We start from the raw sequence: 21,602 nt of genomic DNA on the forward strand, positions 1-21,602 counted from the left end.
AAACGAAGGATGAATATCAAAAACGTCTAAGTAGTGTATTGAAATTATAAACATATCAGAGTCTTTCCCCATGGACTATCAGTTCAAAATCTGGAATGGATATGTGCAGATAGTCCTTATGTAATTTTGCGCCAAGTTGTGAAACAAATATACATATAAACCTTTGTTATATAATTCTCTAGCGCTGCCTGAAATATTTTAAAACAAGTTACTGTCGTAAAGTAGTGCGTTATTGTGAACGTCTATTTCTGTTACGTTGACCTGAAGCTTCTAAGGCGTCGTTTCAAACCTTTGTTGGGTTGTGTGTGGCCTAATGTTTAATTCCTAGTTGCTGGTTAAACGGTCTGGAATTTCTAAACTGATACGCAGAACATGATATCCACTTTCAGTTACGACAAATAAAAAAAAATCAATCCCGTTATTCAGTTCAACATCCCTAGAGCCTTTGTGGCGGCGAATGCTGCTAACTGGCTATCTTTCCTCTGATCAGTATCTCAAAGTTAAGGACGGCTATACCTGAATGTCCCCCTCTCTCCTCTATTTTTTATGAGTATATTTGTGAGGATCTTCAGCGATTCAGTGATAAGCTTGTTGGATTGTACGCTAAAAATTGCATGTTAAAGCGTGCGACTCGTAATCTGAGGGTCGTGGGTTCGCATCCCCGTCGCGCCAAACATGCTCGCCTTTTCAGCCGTGAAAGCGTTATAACGTGACGGCCAACCCCACTATTCGTTGGTAAAAGAGTAGCTCAAGAGTTTGTGGTGGATGGTGATGACTAGCTGCCTTCCCTCTAGTCTTACACTGCTAAATTAGGGATGGCTAGCGCAGATAGCCTTTGCGTTGCTTTACGCGAAATTCCAAATAAAAACCAAAATAATCTATTTTCAGTAAAATGGATTACATGTTTGTTTGTGGGTTAAAAGAAGTACAAGTTTATTTTTAGTGGGTGATTAGAAAGACAAACATGCCTTCATTTATTGAAAAATACAATTGTTGTTTATTGAAATATAATAGAGTATTTTAGACCCCTAGTGGCTCAGCGGTATGTCTGCGGGCTTACAACGTTAAAAACCGAGTTTTTATACCCGTGGTGGGCAGAGCACAGATAGCCCATTGTATAGTTTTGTGCTTAATTTAAAAATAACAAAATAACAGTATTTTAATAAGTTAAATAATATCTTGATGACGAGAAACCAACTTTAAAAAAAAAATGTATCTCAGAGCGGCTGGTATGGGTATTAACACTTTTATTGGTCATCAGTAAACAACGTTTCTATCTTTTCAGGTCATCTTCAGGTGTTTTTTGTGTTAACCTGAAGATGACCGAGTTGAAAGGTTGGTTGGCTGGTTTGGTTTTTTTTTAATTTCGCGCAAAGCTACACGAGGGCTGTCTACAATTGTCGTCACTAACTTAACAGTATAAGATTAGAGAGAAGGTAACTAGTCATCACCACTTTCCGCCAACTCTTGGGCTATTCTTTTACCAATTAATAGTGGGATTGACCGTAACATTATAACGCCCCCACAGCTGAAAGGGCAAACATGTTTGATGTGATGGGAATTCGAACCCGCGACCCTCAGATGATGAGTCGAGTGCCTTAATCACCAGGCCATGCTGAGCCGGATTTGAAAGGAACGTATATCTGTTTTTAGCAAAATAAAATATTTACTTAGTTTTTTTTTCAGTTATTGGAATGCCTCTGTGTTGTGACACGAAGGGGATATAAGTATGTTTTAGTGAATATCAGTACTTATTTATACCAGTTATAATGAATAAAAATGTACATCTGTTGGTATTTGATGGGGGAACAGATCTGTTGGGTCTATTGTTAGTGAATTGAAATGCTTATGTAGACCTGTTTTTAGTGAATCGAAAGACGCGTCTGTAACTGATATAGATTGTGTATATGCCATTCTTCGGTATACATTTCTGACAAAAATTTTGTGACAGTATTTTAATTACTGTGGCACGACAAGTGCGAGTGTGTTGATTATTAAAAGAAAAATGCTTTTAACAGAGATTGGATAACTTAAGCGACATAAAGTCATGAAATCATAAAAATACAGCTTTGACTGAGAACTTGGCGTCGGGACTATCCGAAATCGATATTTCAGACTCCAAGATTCTGAGTTTTTGTTCGTTGTATACGTTTATGTCCCTCAAGAAGAATAAGAGGGTATGTTTGTTCAAGATGTTGAAAAGCTTGAAGGTTTTTCATTGAGAAGAAAATGTAGCTTTATCTTTACAGCTACGTGTATAGTTATTTGGTTACTTTAAATTGAAGTACAAGTCCTTATGCTCTAGCATGTATTGTCCGAAAGAGTATGTATGTGTAAGGAATAGAAAATCCATCCTATAAAATCATTTTAGACAAGTATCATGTGAGAAGTTACCAACTAGCTAGTAAATATTTTTTTATGATTCTAATGAGGAAATATTACAAGAACCTTGTTCTATAGTCTTTCCCTATTGACTTTTGTGATGAAAAGCAAAATATATTGATTAATGAAATATTTTGTTTGTAATTTTAGATTTTTTTAAACGTAATATGATTTTATATATTTATAATATTTGGTGAAGTAGGAGGTAATTAATCCAGATAAGTCATTTCAGGAACGACGTGTGTTTAGTTTGTTTTATTATAGCAAAACCACATTGTGTCCATTTCTGGGAATCGAACTTCGGATTTTAGCGTTATAAATCAGTAGAATTACTTCTTTCCCATAGGAAGACACGTGTTTCTAGTTAGTACATTTAATACTGTAAGTTCAATTTTGACTAGAGTTTTTTTTATAGGCATTGTAATATATGCTTTCTGCTATTTTGTATCTTCTTTTCAGACGAAGAGTAAACTAGGAAACGTGTGCAAGAAAACGAAAGTTATGAAAGCCCAATGAAATTGTTTGCTTATAATGGACCAAAAGTAATACATTCATTTTGTGAAATAAGTTAAATTCATTACTGAAAGAAAGAAAATGTAAAACATTGTCTTACTTTCGATGAACTTACATTTGAATCAGACAACTTGTTTAAAACGAAAACAAGAAGTATTCTTTAGAGTGAACTGGTAGAATTATATATTTGAATGAGAGACGTTACGAAGAACACACAGCGTGATACACAGGCATGTAATTTAAGACTTGAGGCAAATTCGGGTGCTCCAAGTCCTTACGTCTATTTACATAGTTGTTCCTGATGAAACATCTTAGCAACACAATATAAGTAATTATTAAACAAGTGTTCAAAGTCGTCAAACAAACGGTTCTAAAGTCTAGACTGATTTCTAGAAGTGATAAATAATGTACACTGGACCGAAATAGCTTCTCTGATTTGTCATGCTAATCTAATTAAGATGAAATTAAGAAACAAACATCCATACAATCCAAACTGTTTTTCTTCACGATCGATTTTTGTGTGTGGGCATTTTACGCCATTGCAGCAAGATAGAATCTCTGCTCTTGTACGATGACCTACAATTAATATGACGATGTTAAACATTACGTGTTCGAGTTTGGCCGAGTAGTTAGCGTTCCGGACTTAGTGTCTGCTTGTTCAACGTTTGCGTACTATAATCAAACACATAAAATCGCGATGCGCAATTTTGGTGCGTTGGCTGCCAAATACTGTTGACTAACTTTCTTCAATATCGACGCAAAATTAGGGATGGATAGTGCAAATTGCCCTTGAGTATTCCTACGCAAATATCCAAATAAAAATTACAATACAGGCTAAAATAAAATGTACCCTATCTCTTCAAAACACAGTATATATATATATATATTAAGTACATAATTTTGAGTCTTACCCTAATTTTTTCAAGTAGTTTATACCTCCTTTCATTCTAGATATGTTACCTTTAATGTACTAGTTATACCTGTTTTAATTCCTCATATTTTCGGTTATCTCTGACTTACTCTTCTTACCTCTCGCAATCTTTCTCAATAAATTCTCTCACGTTATATCAGTATGTTTGTTGTTTGTTAGTTTCTGAATTTCGCGCAAAGCTACACGAGGGCTATCTGCTCTAGCTGTCCCTAATTTAGCAGTGTAAGTCTAGAGGGAAGGCAATTAGTCATTATCGCCCACTGCCAACTCTTGGGCTACTCTTTCACCAAGTGTTGTAAATCTGTAGACTTATCGCTGTACCAGTGGGGGAGTTGCCTTAAAATAAACAAATAAATTAATTTCGTTATTTATCGCAATTATATTTTATTTTGTTTGTTTGATCTTTACGTATCCTAACAGTAAAATTATATCTAAACAAATTATTAAACTTCTTTAAACCTAGAATACAAAGGGCTGATGAAGTAACATCAGAAAGAAGAACGACTGCTTTCTGACTCTTGCAAGAGAAGAAACTTTTCGACTTTATAGTTTTAATTCTATTCTATATTTATACCCTGTTAATTGTCAGCTTTTACACGTGATGATAACAAATTTTGCAAACTTTAGTAATGTATAGCTTACAGTTCCGATTCTATAAGATGTTTGTTTTACAGTGCTATAAATCGTAGAAAGGACCTTGAAAGTAAAACCCTGAGATTGTTGTTCGTAAGACAAGGGTTCTTGTGTCAAATGCTTAACTTGTTCGGTAGCTATGCATTACATTACTGAATTGGGTGATAACATAAACACATTTTGGAGGAGTTATCTTCTTGTGTTATTAAAGTGTGTAAAGTTAAAAACGTGTATGTGTATACAATAGAAACGAATCATCTGACGATTTTATATAGTCAACAAAAGAATGCTTTTTTGTGTATTTAAATGTAAAGTTTTAATGAATGGTGTTCTTCTGAATAACCCACGTTGCGTTATTAGATGTATTGAGAGCTTGTGAATTAATGTGGGTGGAAATTTATGTGTGTGTGTGCTTATACGAAGGTCAGTAACAACTTTTCTTAACGTATGTGATGTTGATGGATATGTATGTTGGTGTCTACACGAAGGTCAGTAACAACTTTTCTTAACGTATGTGATGTTGATGGATATGTATGTTGGTGTTTACACGAAGGTCAGTAACAACTTTTCTTAACATATGTGATGTTGATGGATATGTATGTTGGTGTTTACACGAAGGTCAGTAACAACGTTTCTTAACATATGTGATGTTGATGGATATGTATGTTGGTGTTTATACGAAGGTCAGTAACCTTTCTGACCGAGTCTGATGTGTCTGAGTAGTAACCATCAAAACTGTGGCTATACGTTGTTTTAAAGAAAGTCAATAAGTTTGTATATTTAACATAGAAAGATGTACATATGAAACATAATACAAATTTATATTTGAAGTAAATGATGCTGTGTTACATTGGAACACGGAATTCGCTCTTAAGTATTGTGGGAAAAACCTTTTGCAAGGGGTCGCCCTGTTTTTTTTTGTTGTTTTTTTTTTTTGCTCGTGTGCCTTGGTGAATTTTTTTGGATTTGGTAGAGACAGTCTAAGCAGAAGAGATTAGAGAAAATCATTAAATAAAAAAAAAAAAAAACTGTAGCTGCTTAGTCCAGAATGCAACTGATATTTTACATTGATAAAATAATGGTTAAACAGAACCTTAACGTGTATAGCCCCACTGATGGGATACTTACACATAGTAGCAGTAAAGGGTACTTGGATACGTGTTTTTAATGTCAGGTACATAAGGCTGAGTGTGTGTAATGTATAACCGTCAAAGTTTACGTTTGGAATATAATGTACTTGTACAGACAAAAAGCTTGGAAAATAACTGTGAGACTTCTGGAAAAATTAAGATTCCAGAAGAGAACAAAAAAGTAAACTATTGTTCCCATTATTATCATAGGCAGAAATCTATAATGGTGGTTTTGGAGGAGTGGTAAAAACATACCGTGTATTCTTCACAAAATGTTTTATTTATTTAAATAAATATTACAAAATAATCAAAAAAACAGAATACAGTCTATCTTGTAAAAAAGTAACGTGTATATTGTAAATAACTGTACACATCTTGCCAAAAAGTTAAAGTGTTATATATATATGGTTGGATGTTATATATTAACCATTTCTATGTAGTTTCGAATAACAACAAGTTCTTCCTATACAACAACAATACAACTCGGTATGCAATTCGTTTCCTTATATTTTGTTTAGGATACTAGAAAGTGTTTTATATTCAGTTAATAATAAAACACAGTTTTGCACTTATGAATACATCTATGAATGCAGCGATTTTCTGTAGGGGTTTTGTATACTGAGAACAGTTATGTATCATAACACGTTTGTTATATGCATTTAATATAATAATCAATAGGTGTTAAGTTCAAGCCATCCCACTATATCATCCGAATTTACAACAATGTAAATATACTAGACCATGTATTTGAACAAGTTTCTTGTTTTCATTGTTCAAGAGAATAACAAACAGCTTATTTGATATGCGGTAACAGCAAGACTTGAAATATTTGTTTCTTCTCTACATTTTATCGGCTTTCATCCATTTTCTTTCTATCTATAGTATAGCTTTAGAATGGATTTATTAAATTAAGAAATAGAGATTATAAACACAGTTTTAAAAAGTCATCTGAGTGTAACCCTATTTGTTTCAACTTCAGAATTAAGAAGGACCAAGATACATGAAAGTTATTTTTCAAGCAGACAGTACCTGAGAAGCACAGTAAAAATCTAAGACCTGCAAAATTTGCGATCTCGTTAATGGATTGAAATAAAAAAAACATTGTGTGTGTGTATATAGAAGTAAACCTTCTAACTGTGAAGCGTTGCGTACAACATATTTCTTAGATGCCCTCTCTTATGTAAACTGTTAGTTGGGGGACATCTAAGAAATATTATTTTGTACGTAACGCTTTACACTTAGAAGGTTTACTTTTTACATAATACGTAACGACTTTATATATATTTTTGTCGTACTTGATGGGCTTGTTTCATATTAAATAAATTTTCAAGCTTTTTTTCTTTCCTGGAAAAGATTTGTTTAAGGAAATTATCTTGATTTTGTTGTCTTACCCTTTTAAAAATTAAGTTTCATTGTCAGTTTGAGCTCAGCTTTATGAACGCTTTTTATAGCTTTGAAACAATTATTCGAAGTGGTGAAAATTCGACTGTTAATTTACACTTTTTGAAGCGTGATGGAATAAATTAAATATGTACAACTTTGAGATTACTGACCTGGAAGGTAGTATGGGCTTGTCTAGCGGTTAGCTATCAAACTGTAAATTTTAAGGTCCAAGGTTTGCATTAGTTTGCTGTAAAGTTGCGCTTCTCAGAGCCTGTCATTAGCTTGTTGTACGAGTGTTGGTCAAATTTCACTCTTTGATTCGAGTATTCCAATAGATGGCAGTGTGTGCTGATGACTATCTTCATTCACTATAGTTTATCAGTTGGAAATTAGGGACAGGTAGCAGATAACTTTTGTACAGCTTTGTTCAAGTTTTCGAAACAAATAAGCTAATCTAATAAAAATGTTTCCCGTTTATACAAAGTTACAAGAATTAAAAAAAATTCTGTTTATAATGCGGAACCGCATGTTACTAATGTGCTAATTAGTATGGACGTGCTAATTCTAACTGTGTAGTTATTGCCTCCATCAAACACATTAGTAAGGTTGGTTTTTAGTTTGCTCTTAATAGTTATTGTTAAATATTAATTTATAGCATATATATTTATTATTTGTATTTTATGGCAAAGTTACTAAAGACATCTGCCACCGTCCCTAATTTCGAACTATTGGTCAGAGAGAAGGCAATCAGGCAGTCAATAGCACCCTACCACCTAACATCTACGGACTGATTGTAGTTGAAACGTAATTTTTTCTGTTATCTGTCAGCACCTATATGTATGTGTGTGTGTACGGGTATAATGTACCCTACTTTCTTTCTTACAATATTCCCTTGTTAAATCGTTACTAGTCGAAGCGCTGTCCGTCTCTTCAAAGATAAGCCTAATGCCTTTTTACTTCATTGTTATATGTAACAATAAACTGTATGAGACAGAAACTAGCAGACATTAACGGTGGTATTCAATCTTTTTTGTCATCGCAGCTAAGTCAAAGTGTAGATTTGCGAGTACTGCGTGATTTACGTTGTACAGATTTACGTGAATCATGTAATATTACCACGAGAAACAGCAAGGGCTTTTTACCTATTCTTAAAGTTTTTTGTTTGCAAATAAAGCGCCTTCTTTCTTCATTGATTTTAGTCCAATAAAACGATTATCAATCTTCGACAAAATCTTCCTTTTTTTCAGTTGCCACGAGACTTGAAGCACGTTCAGCAAGCTTCGATTATCTGATTTAAGTGTGCACTTATACGAAATAAGCACATATTTGAGTTGAGTAATATTTGTTGTGAGCTTGAGTGACTGGGTACTTGTACACCCATTTTTCGAGTCCTTTTTTCTGTGTGTGTGTTTGGAACCCAAGTTTAAGAACACGTTTAATTAAAGCGACATGTCTCTTGTTCCCAAACACTTCTTACACATTACACGTCTTTAACTTATCGGAGGCAGACTTCCATTAATGGCACTTGCCTGATAGTCTAGCTTCCTTTTGAACATGTTTAAAGAGTTGTTTCCAGAAAGTACCGCTAAGTTTTTAGGAAAATGGGTTTTCCGACTTTATTATTTGCCGTTGTTGAAAGGGAAAATTTTATGTTATTCTGTAAGTGCCGTTTGCAAATAACCATAAGTTGCTTTGTGTTGAGACAAAGATCTGTATACAGAGGGAAGGCAGCTAGTCATCACCATCCACCGCCTGCTTTTGGGGTGCTATTTTACTAACAAATAATGGGACTGACCGTCACATTATATTGGAGGTCAGTAACAACTTTTCTGACCGTGTGTGCTATAGATAATATGCATATGAGTGTTCATACGAAGGTCATTAACAACCTTTTTTACTGTGCTTGATATGGATGGATATGTATTTGGGTGTTTATACGAAGGTCAGTAACAGCCTTTTTGACTGTGTTTGATGTGGATGGATACGTATGTGAGTATTTATACGAAGGTCAGCAACAGTTATTTGACCACACGGCTGAAAAGGTGAGCATGTTTGAGATGATGGAGATTCGAACTCGCGACCCTCAATTTACGAGTCGAATGTCTTAACCACCTGACCATACCAGGCTCCCATTGCTTGAAAAGCAATATACTTATATATATATATATATATATATATCTACCAATAGACCAAAAGAACCATAAAAATCCGAAAAAACAGTTTTTATTGGATTAGCTTTTTAAAAAACTTGATTTTTAGCGCATATTTAGAAGAAAATATAATGTGTATAGTGCATATTAATATATAATATCATTGTATATATTTCCACTTACATAAACTATCTCAGAATGTCATATAATTTGAAAACACAACTAGAATTAAATTTCATTATATAGTCTGCTGATGCTTTCAATCCTTGTGATAAAACTTTCAGTAATTTTTTTTTAATTTCGCGCAAATCTACTCGAGGGCTAGCTGAGCTAGCCGTCCCAAATTTAGCAGTGTAAGACTAGAGGGAAGGCAACTAGTTATCACCAACCACCGCCAACTCTTGGGCTACTTTTTTACTAACAAATAGTGGGATTGGCCGTCACATTATAACGGCTGAAAGGGCGAGCATGTTTGGTGCGACTGGGATTCGAACTCACGGCCCTCAGTTTACGAGTCGAACGCCTTAACATGCTTGGCCATGCCGGACCCTTTAGCATTTTAAGCAGCTTTGATAGATGTCTAACAGAGTATAGGTACCCATGTGTAAGAGTGTACGTCACTCAGTTTCTGTTTGAAAGTAATGAATTTGATTATGGTAATACAGTCTACATGACAAGCCAGTCCTTTCTTTCCTATTTAACTCGTTCACAGCTTCATTTTTAGGAAAGTGCATTTTAGTTAAACCTGGAGAAATCAAAGATTGTTTGTCCTTCAGTAAAATATATTTGCATAGTGTCTGTATTATCATGTTTTTAAAAAATGCATATATATCTGTAAGTAAAGCACTAGTAATAGCATACATTTAAGACAATAGTTCTGAATGTTCCGTAATGTGTCTGGTGACACGCAAGCTTCGTGTTCTAGGGACCGGCTTCTTCCGATTAATCGGCGGCTGTGAATGTTCACGGAGACCAGATTATTCCGAGTTTGTCCAAAACATACGTATAAACCACGAAATCCACGTCGTTAATGAAATTGTGCGTGAAAACTTCCAACAGATATTAATTTGAATTTTACTTTATTTTATTTTATTATTTAATCGACTGTTAATCTACAATGTGTGTTTGTGTGTTTTTCTTTTAGCAAAGCCTATCTGCTCAGCCCACCGATGGGAATCGAACCCCTGATTTTAGCGTTGTAAATCCGGAGACATACCGCTGTACTAGCGGGGGCCGTAATCTATAAGGTTTCTATACTTTGTATGCATCACTATATACTCACTAGCCATATGTTCTCTTTTGCCATAGTATGCTTAACGATGACCAAATGACAGACAGTCGGCAGCCTCGAAAGCGAAGATAATCATATATTTTAACCAATGATTGTAGACCATAAATGCTGCATTTATTGGTTTTCTAGTTCTTCTCCTAGTTTATGTTGCTTTATCTAATTTTGCGACTGAGTTATCAGGTTATCCCTTGAATAATGTCCAATTTTAGGTTCAGGAAAAGAGAAAGGATTTCAAACGCTTTTAATGTTATTTAATCAATAATGTATGTTCCATTGTTATTAATTACTTCCTGCCACCGATTCACAAGTTTCTAAATGCCATTTTCATAAAATTCTTGGAGTTTGGAGGAAAATAATGTAGAGAGGGTAGTTTCGACATCTTCATGTGTTCTGAGCTTTTTTCCATCAAGATAGTTCTGTAAACTTCAGAATAGATGATAATCAGATGGGACAAGATCTGGAGAATAAGGAGGATGTGGAAGTTTTCCCAGTCTAGTTCTTCAGTTTTTGCAGATGTGATCCTTGCTGTATGGGGCCGTTCATTATCCTGGTGTAACACAACACCTTTACGGTTGATCAAAGCAAGCAACTTTTCTTTCTGTGCAAATGCTCTAACTGTTGACAATAGAAGTCTGATGTTATCGTTACATTGAATGACAGTAACTCAAAGTGGATCACACCAACAATATCCCACCAAACGCTTAAGAAGACTTTCCTTCGGTGGAGGTTTATTTTGGATTGTGCTTCAGCCAGTTTACCTGCACTGAGCCATTGTCTGCGGCGCTTAACATTTTCATAAAATATCTATTTTTCATCTCCAGTCATTAACCTGTTCAAAAAATGGTGAGTTACATTCACGAGAGTGTAGAAAAGTGCAAATCTCCACTCTTGTTCTAAGGTTGGCTTTTGTCAAATCGTGGGAGACCCATTTTCCAAGTTTTGACACCTTTCCAAGCTGTTGCAGATGATGGTGAACTGATGAATGGGCTTAATTAAGATTCTGTACTAGTTCTTCAACTGTTACAGCACAATCTCTATCAAGTGCAGCCAGCAGCAAGTCATCATTAAACTCAACAGGACGACCTGAACGTGGCTCATCACTTAAGCTGTAGTCGTCTTATTTGAACTTCTGAAACTACCTTCGACATTTTCTTTCATTGAGGGACTTCACACCATAAACACCTTGAATGTTTCGTATAGTTTTTGTTGCACTATTGCATTTTTAAATTCATAAAGTATTATATGCCTAATGTGCTCCTAAGACACGCCCATCTTCATAAGGGTTTATTTGATTAACGATCTGACAAAATGGAGTTGGGTTAGTATCTTTTATTTGCCTGAAAATTTATAAACACGTCCTACTACATATTGTAGTCATTAAAGCCTTCTCTAAAGAGAGAAATGATGATGCACTTTCTGTATTAAATTTTCAGGCATTACTTATGGGAGGACCTTACAGAAAACAGAGAAGTAAAAAAAACAAAAAACACTTGTACCACGATTTCTTTACACTACAACGGTTTGTCTTTTAGATGTTTTTCTTTTGCGACTGATATATTTACATTAATGTAACGAAACTTGTAACATTTGACAATATTAGATTTAAAGCATTATCTCTTCAAATCCTCTCCCGCAGGTTAAAGAGGATAAAATTTAATTAATCAAATTTCAGACAGCCGTGCAGTATATAACGAAAGCAGATTACTGATATGTAACAATGTTAGCAGTTAGACGTGCAAATAGCTAAAAATTCGCTTCAGAAAGTTCAATTAAAATAAATGTTTAGTAAAGATTTTAACAGGGGAACAAAGTCCTCCGTTGGCTAAGGTTTGGTTTGTTTTGAATTTCGTGCAAATCTACACGAGTGCTATCTGCGTTAGCTGTCCCTAAATTTACAGTGTAAGACTAGAGGGAAGGCAGCTAATCATTATCACCCGCCGCTAACTCTTGGGCTACTCTTTACCAATGAATAGTGAGATTTATCGTCAAATTATAACGCCCCCAAGGCTGAAAGGGCGAGCATGTTTGGTGTGACTAGGATTCGAACCCGCGACCTTAAACCACCTGGCCATGCCGAGTCCCATTGGCTAAGGAACTAGGAGAGTATGTAGATTAGTTAAAAACTCATTTATACCTCGAGCTATATAAAAACGCCAAACTGTGCATGAGGAAATAAATCTGATATGACTAACTTGATAGATATGTGTTTCTTATGTTATTGAAATCCCTCAATGGAAACAAGAGCCCTTAGGTCGCTCGTGAAATTATACAGATATAGACCAGAAGACAGGAAATGCCTGAGAATGTTGTTGCCTTCAGTGATATTGGTTTAGGTTTTTAACACACTAACGTAAGATTAGACATTAATGTTTGAGAGGAAGTTTGGTTTTAGAGACATCTTAAACTTTGCATAATAAGGTTGCGGAAAACTGTTATGGCGACTAAAAAGGAAGGTGATACTTTTTTAGTATTTTTGTTCGATTATGAAAAATTAATGGTAATTTCCTAGTTATTATGTGTACTTCAGTTATCAGTTATAACTTCACAAGAAAACAGCTTCGGTTACCAGTAAGTGCTACATACACTTAATTAATTATTTTTTTAGATTTTCGGTTAAAACGGTGGATTTTTCTGTGATATTACTACTTTCTTTAGTGAATGTGATAATACTCGTAATTTTCAAGAAATCATTAATTTTTTTTTCTTACAGGAATTTCATGAAGACAAGGGCAAACATAGAAAAAGAATATGGCCTGGTAGGTTTAAATTTATTTGGTCCTTGTGTCCTTTTCTTGTAGCAAAGCCATATCCGGCTATCCGCTGTGTTCACCGAGGGGAATCGAACCTCTACTTTTAGCGTTGTAAATCCGAAGACTTACCGCTTTCCCAGCGAGATCGCTCAGCGTGGCTACGTGGTTAAGGCACTCGACTTGTAATCCGAGGGTCGCGGGTTTGAATCTACGTTACACCAAACATGCTCGCCCTTTCAGCCATGGAGGCGTTATAATGTGATGTTCAATCCTACTATTCGTTGGTAAAAGAGTAGCCCAAGCGTTGGCGGTGGTTGATAATGATAAGTTGCCTTCCCTCTAGTCTTACACTGCTAAATTAGGGACAGCCAGCACATATAGCTCTTGTGTAGCTTTACGTAAAATTCAAAACAAAACAAAACAAACCAAACCCAACTTTTCGCATTATAAGTTCTTGGGCTAAACGTTGAGTCACGGGATGGGGGCTGATATTAAAGCAGGCTGATTATTAACTGATTATTTGGAATCAAGCACAAAGCTACACAGTGGGCTATCTGTGCTCTGCCCACCTCGGGTATCAAAACTTAGTTTCTCGTGATGAAAGTCTGCAGACATACTACTCTGCCATTGGGGAGCATTAATGTATATATTTGAATACTAATCAGCATTAACAGAATCTATTAATTCTTTCTTATTTTTCAGAGAAATTTATCTGTTTCTTTTAAATATTTTTAGTTTTTTTCTTAAATAAAAATTGATTCTTTAATATTGTAATGAATCCAAAGTGTGCGAAATAAAATAATGAGTGTTAGTATGCTATAGATTATATTCACAAAACTGTATACAAACTTTTAGTATTTTTGAGACATTTAACTTGGCTAATCATCAGTTTGATCAGTTACCGGTTATTGTATTATTTGAAAAAAAATCTTAGATCTTTATCAGTATGAATTTTTATTTAATTTGTTTCTGTCAACCCTGAAGTCAACTTACCACATCTAGTGGTAAGTTAATACAGCTCAACAGTACATCCATTTTGGGGATAATACTGCTCCTATCTCAGATAAAAGCACTTTTATCTTGGAAAATCCTGTGACAATATATAGGCCTAGGTTTACACAGTCTATGACACATATTTACAATGTGCACAGGTTGTAGATAGGCCTTAAGAATAGGCAGCTACTTTGGGCATCTAATACTTCGGTCCAGTGTAAGTATAGGACCTTAATTTCTACCTGGGATACCATAACTGAGATTTAACAGCTATAACCAGTTCATGTAATCATATAGAAAGACATAAAAGCTATAAAAATAATACAAAAACATATAAGCTACTCTCTTCTCATGCTCTACTGTTTTCTCTATACTGGTAATTTATAGTTTCTCTCCACTAACGTTTTTCTGATTTTTCTATACTAATGTCCCACAGTTTTCTGTTTTCTGGTATTTTATACTTTCTCTCTTCTGATGTTCTACTGTTTCTCAATACTGGTATTTCATACTTTCTCTCTTCTGATGTTCTACTGTTTTCTCTACACTGGTATTTTACAATTTCTCTCCACTGATGTTCTACTGTTTTCTCTATACTAGTATTTTATAGTTAATATCCACTAATGTTTTATTGTTTTCTCTATAATATTGTCCCACATTTTTTTTCCATACTGGTATTTTATAGTTCATTTCCACTGATGTTCTATTGTTTTCTCTATACTAATGTTCCACAGTTATTTCGATACTGGTATTTTATAGTTTCTCTCTATTGATGTTCTACTGTTTTCTCTATACCATTATTTTACAGTTTCTTTACACTAATGTTCTAGTGTTTCCTCTATACTAATGTCCCCCAGTCTTCTGTATACTGGTATTTTATAGTTTCTTTTCTTCTGATGTTCTACTGTTTTCTCTATATTGGTATTTTATAGTTTCTCCTTACTGATGTTCTACTATTTTCTCTATACTAGTATTTTATAGTTTCTCTATACTAATGACCCAACTTTTCTCTATACTGGTATTTTATAGTTTCTCTTTACTGATGTCCTACTGTTTTCTCTATACTGGTATTTTATAGTTTCTCCTTACTGATGTTCTACTATTTTCTCTATACCAGTATTTTATAGTTTCTCCTTACTGATGATCTAGTATTTTATAGTTTCTCTATACTAATGACCCAACTTTTCTCTATACTGGTATTTTATAGTTTCTCTTTACTGATGTTCTACTGTTTTCTCTATACTGGTATTTTATAGTTTCTCCTTACTGATGTTCTACTATTTTCTCTATACTGGTATTTTATAGTTTCTCTATACTAATGACCCAACTTTTCTCTATACTTGTATTTTATAGTTTCTCTTTACTGATGTTCTACTGTTTTCTCTGTACTGGTATTTTATAGTTTCTCCTTACTGATGTTCTACTATTTTCTCTATACCAGTATTTTATAGTTTCTCCTTACTGATGTTCTAGTATTTTATAGTTTCTCTATACTAATGACCCAACTTTTCTCTGTACTGGTATTTTATAGTTTCTCTATACTAATGACCCAACTTTTCTCTGTAATGGTATTTTATAGTTTCTCTTTACTGATGTTCTACTGTTTTCTCTCTACTGATGTTCTATTGTTTTCTCTATCCTGGTATTTTATAGTTTCTCTCAACTGATGTTCTGCTGTTTTCTCTATACTAATTACCCACAATTTTCTCTATAATGGTATTTTATAGTTTCTCTCAACTGATGTTCTACTGTTTTCTCTATACTAATGTTCCACAGTTTCTCTATTCTGGTATTTTACAGTTTCTTTACACTTATAGTGTATCCTCTATACTAATGTCCCCTATTCTTCTGTATACTGGTATTTTATAGTTTTTCTCCACTGATGTTCTACTGTTTTCTCTATACTGGTATTTTATAGTTTCTCTCTAGTGATGTTTTTCTGTTTTCTCTATACTGGTATTTTATAGTTTCTCTCTACTGACGTTCTATTGTTTTCTCTATACTAATGTCCAACAATTTTCTCTGTAATGATATTTTATAGTTTCTCTCAACTGATGTTCTACTATTTTTCTCTATACTAATGTCCCACTGTTTTCTCTATCCTGATATTCTACTCTTTTCTTTATACTGATAATTTATTATTTTTCTTCACTGATACTCTACTGTTTTTACTATAGTGGTGTTCTGTAGTTTTTGTTTATTGTAATGACCTTCACTTTTCTGTATTTAACGAGCAACTATGTTTTGAATAAATTTTGCGCACACACAAAACAAGTACTGCAGAAATTTTTTTCTCTCTCTCTGTTTTGTACTATTTAATTTTCTGGAGATATTTTTAGAAAATAGGTTAATTATTACCTATTAGCGAATCATTGTTTCGTGATATAGATACAGAAGGCTACTTTATGTTATAAGTACCGTGTTCTGTTTAGTTCATAACTTTAGTTTTATGGGTACAGTGGATCAATGCACTTTCCACGATATAACCACCATGTCTTTTCGATTTTACGATATGGATAATACACATTGGAAAGCTATACGCATCGCAATATGATCCGTATATTTTAATCCATGAAATGAACGATATGGATACAGAGGGTTGCTGTACCTTTGACATCATAATTATCATATTTTATTACCTTAATTTAATTCTGTATGTGTCGCGGTAACTATACCTTCCTTTTGAGTTATCGGTTATAGAAAAAACAGAATTAAAATAAATGCAGAAGTGAAATCATTTGAGCTGTGTAGATAGAATATCGTCATGGTTTCTTTTACTCCAATATCTTGGCGGAAGTAAGATGTGGGGCTGATTTCCTGAACGTCTGTGAGCTTCTTGCTTTAAGTAGGTTATAGAAAGCATGTTATAACGTCAATAACGTTCATTTTCGTGACGCATTTGAAAAAGAACACCTTTTTTATTCTTTTTCTAGCTTATTACGTTACCACAGAGGCTAAGGTGGTCTTGTCTGATTTTGTTCTGATTATATCACATAATGATGCATCGTATATATTGTACAATGGTTATATAAGATAGTTAACACTATAGAAAAATCGAGAATTCATACGAAAGCTTTGAATGATGTCTTGTTCGTGGTAAAGGTGCAATTGTATGTGTGGATTTATAAACGGAATACATTGTTAAGAAGTAGATTCCTTTGTCGTAGTTTAAACACTTATCATTTAAATAAACGATTTGTTTTCGTGCTTTCCAAAACCGATGGGGTCCATTCACGTACTGGATCGTATTTAGTAATTTTACGTTATAACACGTGGGTTAAAAAACTATGTAACAGTATTACGTAAAATTATTAATTTTCTGTTTAAAATGTGTATGTAACTTCAGCAGTAGTTAGGAGGATTGACTACAATACTGAGCTTTTTGTTACACTTCTTTTATGAAATATTATCTTAATTTATTAACGACCCTGTAACCAGCAAAGTTATAAATCCCAAGCAGCTTGGCATGTAAATATTTACAAACCATTCTAAGGTTAAATCAATGTAAAATACCCACCAAACATTATTAAAGAATCAAACAAACAATTGTTATTCACAACCCCTCCCTCTCCTGGTGGCTCAGTGGTAAGCTAAGGAGCGTACAACGCAAGTTTTCGTGGTTTGATACCTGCGATAGGTACGCTCCAAACAACCTATTATATAGCTTTGAGCTGAAATCCAAACAAAGAAGCTGGCTTATTATAAACGAGAAGTTTAATTCCAGATAATCATAAAATACGCTGTTGTGGAAATTACAAAATTAACTGCTACTTTCTACATCAACACGTTAGCAGGAGTAAATTACTATGATAAAGTTGTAAGAGGTTTCGGTTTATTTTGTTTGTTTTGAAGTTCGCGCAAAGCTACACGAGGACTATCTGTGCTACCCATTTCTAATTTAGCAGCGTAAGACTAAAGGGAAGGTAGCTAGTCGTCACCACCCACCTCAAAGTCTTGGGCTAATCTTTTACCAACGAATAGCGGGATTGACCGTCACTTATAACACCGCCACGGCTGAAAGGGCGAGCATATTTAGTGCGATGGAGATTCGAAGCCACAACCCTCGGATTACAAGTCGAGTGCCTTAACCACCTGGCCATGCCAGGCTGTAAGAGGATAATTGTGTAAATAAATCCCAGTGTTTTTACGTTTCATGTCAAAAATCACTATGTATATATTCTCAAACCCTGATGAAAGCACGTGGTGGTTACCAATGGAATGTTATTTCTTGTTTTGTAATTTAAAAACTTATGCGAAATGAACGATCTCCGCAAAATAAATTATGGATGAAAATATAATATGTACAATGATATTTTATATTTATTAAAATTGTTGGCCATTAAAACTTCAGCAATTAACAATGAGCGAGAATTGTATACGTCTATAGCAATGAATATCTTATTGTAATGTCATAATATTAATGTCAAACTAATGTTAGCAATTAACAATGAGCGAGAATTGTATACGTCTATAGCAATGAATATCTTATTGTAAGGTCATAATATTAATGTCAAACTAATGTTAGCAATTAACAATAAGCGAGAATTGTATACGTCTATAGCAATGAATATCTTATTGTAATGTCATAATATTAATGTCAAACTAATGTTAGCAATTAACAATGAGCGAGAATTGTATACGTCTATAGCAATGAATATCTTATTGTAATGTCATAATATTAATGTCAAACTAATGTTAGCAATTAACAATGAGCGAGAATTGTATACGTCTATAGCAATGAATATCTTATTGTAATGTCATTACTATATATAACTTGGAAATTGATAAGTATCTAATATTAAAGGCCCCGCTTTACTGTGTAGCGGGGTATTTAATACGAAAATATAATAGGTACAACGATATTTTGTTTTTGTTAAAACTATTGGCTAATAAACTTTCAGCAATTAACAATGAGCTAAATTTACATATCTAAAATAACTTGTAGCGTAAATTTTCACTTATTAACAGAAAGAAAAGTATAACATAGACGTACATGTAATAGCAAACCCATAATATAAACGTACATGTAATAAAATTTATAACGTAAACTTGCGTTGAATAAGAAAACCGTAACAAACCCGTAACTGTAAACTTTTAAAAAATAAAAAAAGTTAGATTAATATATACTCGCATGTTTTAAAAAAATAACAATGTAAACTTACAAGAACTGAAACTGCCAAAAGACATGACGTAAAAGTACATGATTTAACAAAATTGTAATGGAAATGTATATGAATTTACAAAACCCATAACGTACATTAATTAAAAAAACAAAAAAGTAAAATGGAAACCTACGTGAAGTAATAAAACCGTAATGGAAACCTACGTGAAGTAATAAAACCGTAATGAAAACCTACGTGAAGTAATAAAACCGTAATGGAAAAGTATGTGAACAAATTAAACCGTAATGGAAACTTGTTTGTTTGTTTTGAATTTCGCGCAAAGCTACTAGAGGGAAAGCAGCTAGTCATCACCACCCACCGCCAACTCTTGGGCTACTCTTTTACCAACAAATAGTGGGATTTATCGTCACATCATAACGCCCCCACGGCTGAAAGGACAAGCATGTTTGGTGCGACCAGGATTCGAACCCGCAACCTTCAGTTTGCGACTCGAGCGCTTTAACACGCTTGTCCATGCCGGGCCTTAATGGACACTTACACGAATTAACAAAATCCATATCGTAAATCAATGTGGAATAACAAATGGCAAAGAGACATAAAAAACAAACCCATTACATAAATTCACTTAGGTAAACAGTACCTATCTCATATATATATATATATATTTATATAACGTAGGCTTATCCGAAGTTTGATAATAAATGTTTTATTGTAGTAATTTTTAAATTGGTTCGTTGTTCAGTAAAGTTTGAAAATTAGTTTAAATAGTGAAAACCAAGACGATATGGAATTCGAACATGAGGCTCTGTAATATTCCTATTCATACTTTTGTACATTTATTGAGACAAAATATCAAAATGAATTTTAAAACTTGCTGAAATTATCACTTTGTTTAACGTAAACATTTAGTACTCACGGTATACACATACAAATAATGTTATGCCGTGAATGTCACGCGAGCTTAGTCACGACAACAAACCGTCATTGTATTCACGTTTTTACTTCCAGTTAATATTAGGCCTACATTAGTGACTTGCTGTGTAAAGAAGCCATAAAATAACTAATATAACACGTAACATACGAAATTCAGAGAATGTATAAGTTAGTTGTATAAGTAGTTTAACCCTAGTAACAGTTTGTGTGTAGAACTAACATTATTTTGCAGCCGGTGTTCTTCTAGGTATTCACGTGCTTTTCGTGAGATTGAACATAAGAACCACGTATCCTCGTTACGAGGAGCTCTCATTATGCTAAAAATCAAAACTAAATATTCCATAATTACGGTAACCTGAGCGCCTTCAGAACACAACCTTTTTTCATTATGTTTACTTTAATTGACCCTTAATAATTATATATGAAAATGGAGATTTCGGATTCATGTAATTAGATACTAAATTATGAGGGCTTATGAATGACTTCGTTTCTTTCTTTATAATGGAACAGATGGTTCTGTTTACTTCGAATATAACAGACAATGATATTATGTGAAGTTTTTACAGATCTTAAGTAAACATTTTATTTATTATTCTTTACCCAGAATTGTGAAGTTCATTCACGCACATTGGGTGTTCTGATTGGTTTGGTTTGGTTTGTTTTGAATTTCGCGCAAAGCTACTCGAGGGCTATCTGCGCTAGCCGTCCCCAATTTAACAGTGTAAGACCAGAGGGAAGGCAGCTAGTCATCACTACCCATCGTTAACTCTTGGGCTACTCTTTCACCAACGAATAGCGAGATTGACCATCACTTATAACGCCCCCACGGGTGAAAGAGCGAACATGTTTGGTGTGACGGGTGTTTTGATCTTTGTAACTCACAATTACCACAGTTTAATATTCCTTTTGGTGTACAACGTGGTGGCATGTACTGAAAGCTGACTGTTATACAATTATGTTATGTCGATATTTAATCGTGCTAATTTAGTATTAGCTGTGATTTGAATTTCAGATATACAAGAGAGAAACTTGTCTATTGTATACACAGTGTTTTAACTTGACTTTTTTAATGGTAACAAATCAACATCTCTGCCCAAATTCTAGTTTTGAGTTGGAGAGTGAATATTATTTTATATACCGAAAAGTTAGTAAATTATCGTCAGTATAAAATGTTGTAAAGTATTCCATACTATGTACTACACAGGTGTTCAGTTCCACTCAGTTCATTTGCAATATATATATATACAATATATATACAGGGGCAAAACATCTAAAAGTTGAGGATGGAATGGTTCATTACTGTTTTTGTGTGTATTTTCTTATAGCAAAACCACATCGGGCTATCTGCTGAGCTCACCGAGTGGAATCGAACCCCTGATTTTACCGTCATATA

The 21,602-nt window shown here is 34.0% G+C and overlaps 1 protein-coding gene across 1 annotated transcript in view; it reads left to right on the forward strand.

Moving 5' to 3' along the window:
* LOC143228549 (protein nervous wreck-like) overlaps nt 1-21,602 on the forward strand; it is a 156,385-nt gene that overhangs the window by 28,557 nt on the left and 106,226 nt on the right. Inside the window, exon 3 of the mRNA XM_076459792.1 lies at nt 13,124-13,169. Coding sequence (XP_076315907.1) covers nt 13,124-13,169 — 46 coding nt within the window. The remainder of the gene's footprint in view (nt 1-13,123; nt 13,170-21,602) is intronic.

The sequence above is a fragment of the Tachypleus tridentatus genome, chromosome 10, assembly GCF_004210375.1.
Source record: "Tachypleus tridentatus isolate NWPU-2018 chromosome 10, ASM421037v1, whole genome shotgun sequence".
Taxonomy (NCBI): domain Eukaryota; kingdom Metazoa; phylum Arthropoda; class Merostomata; order Xiphosura; family Limulidae; genus Tachypleus; species Tachypleus tridentatus.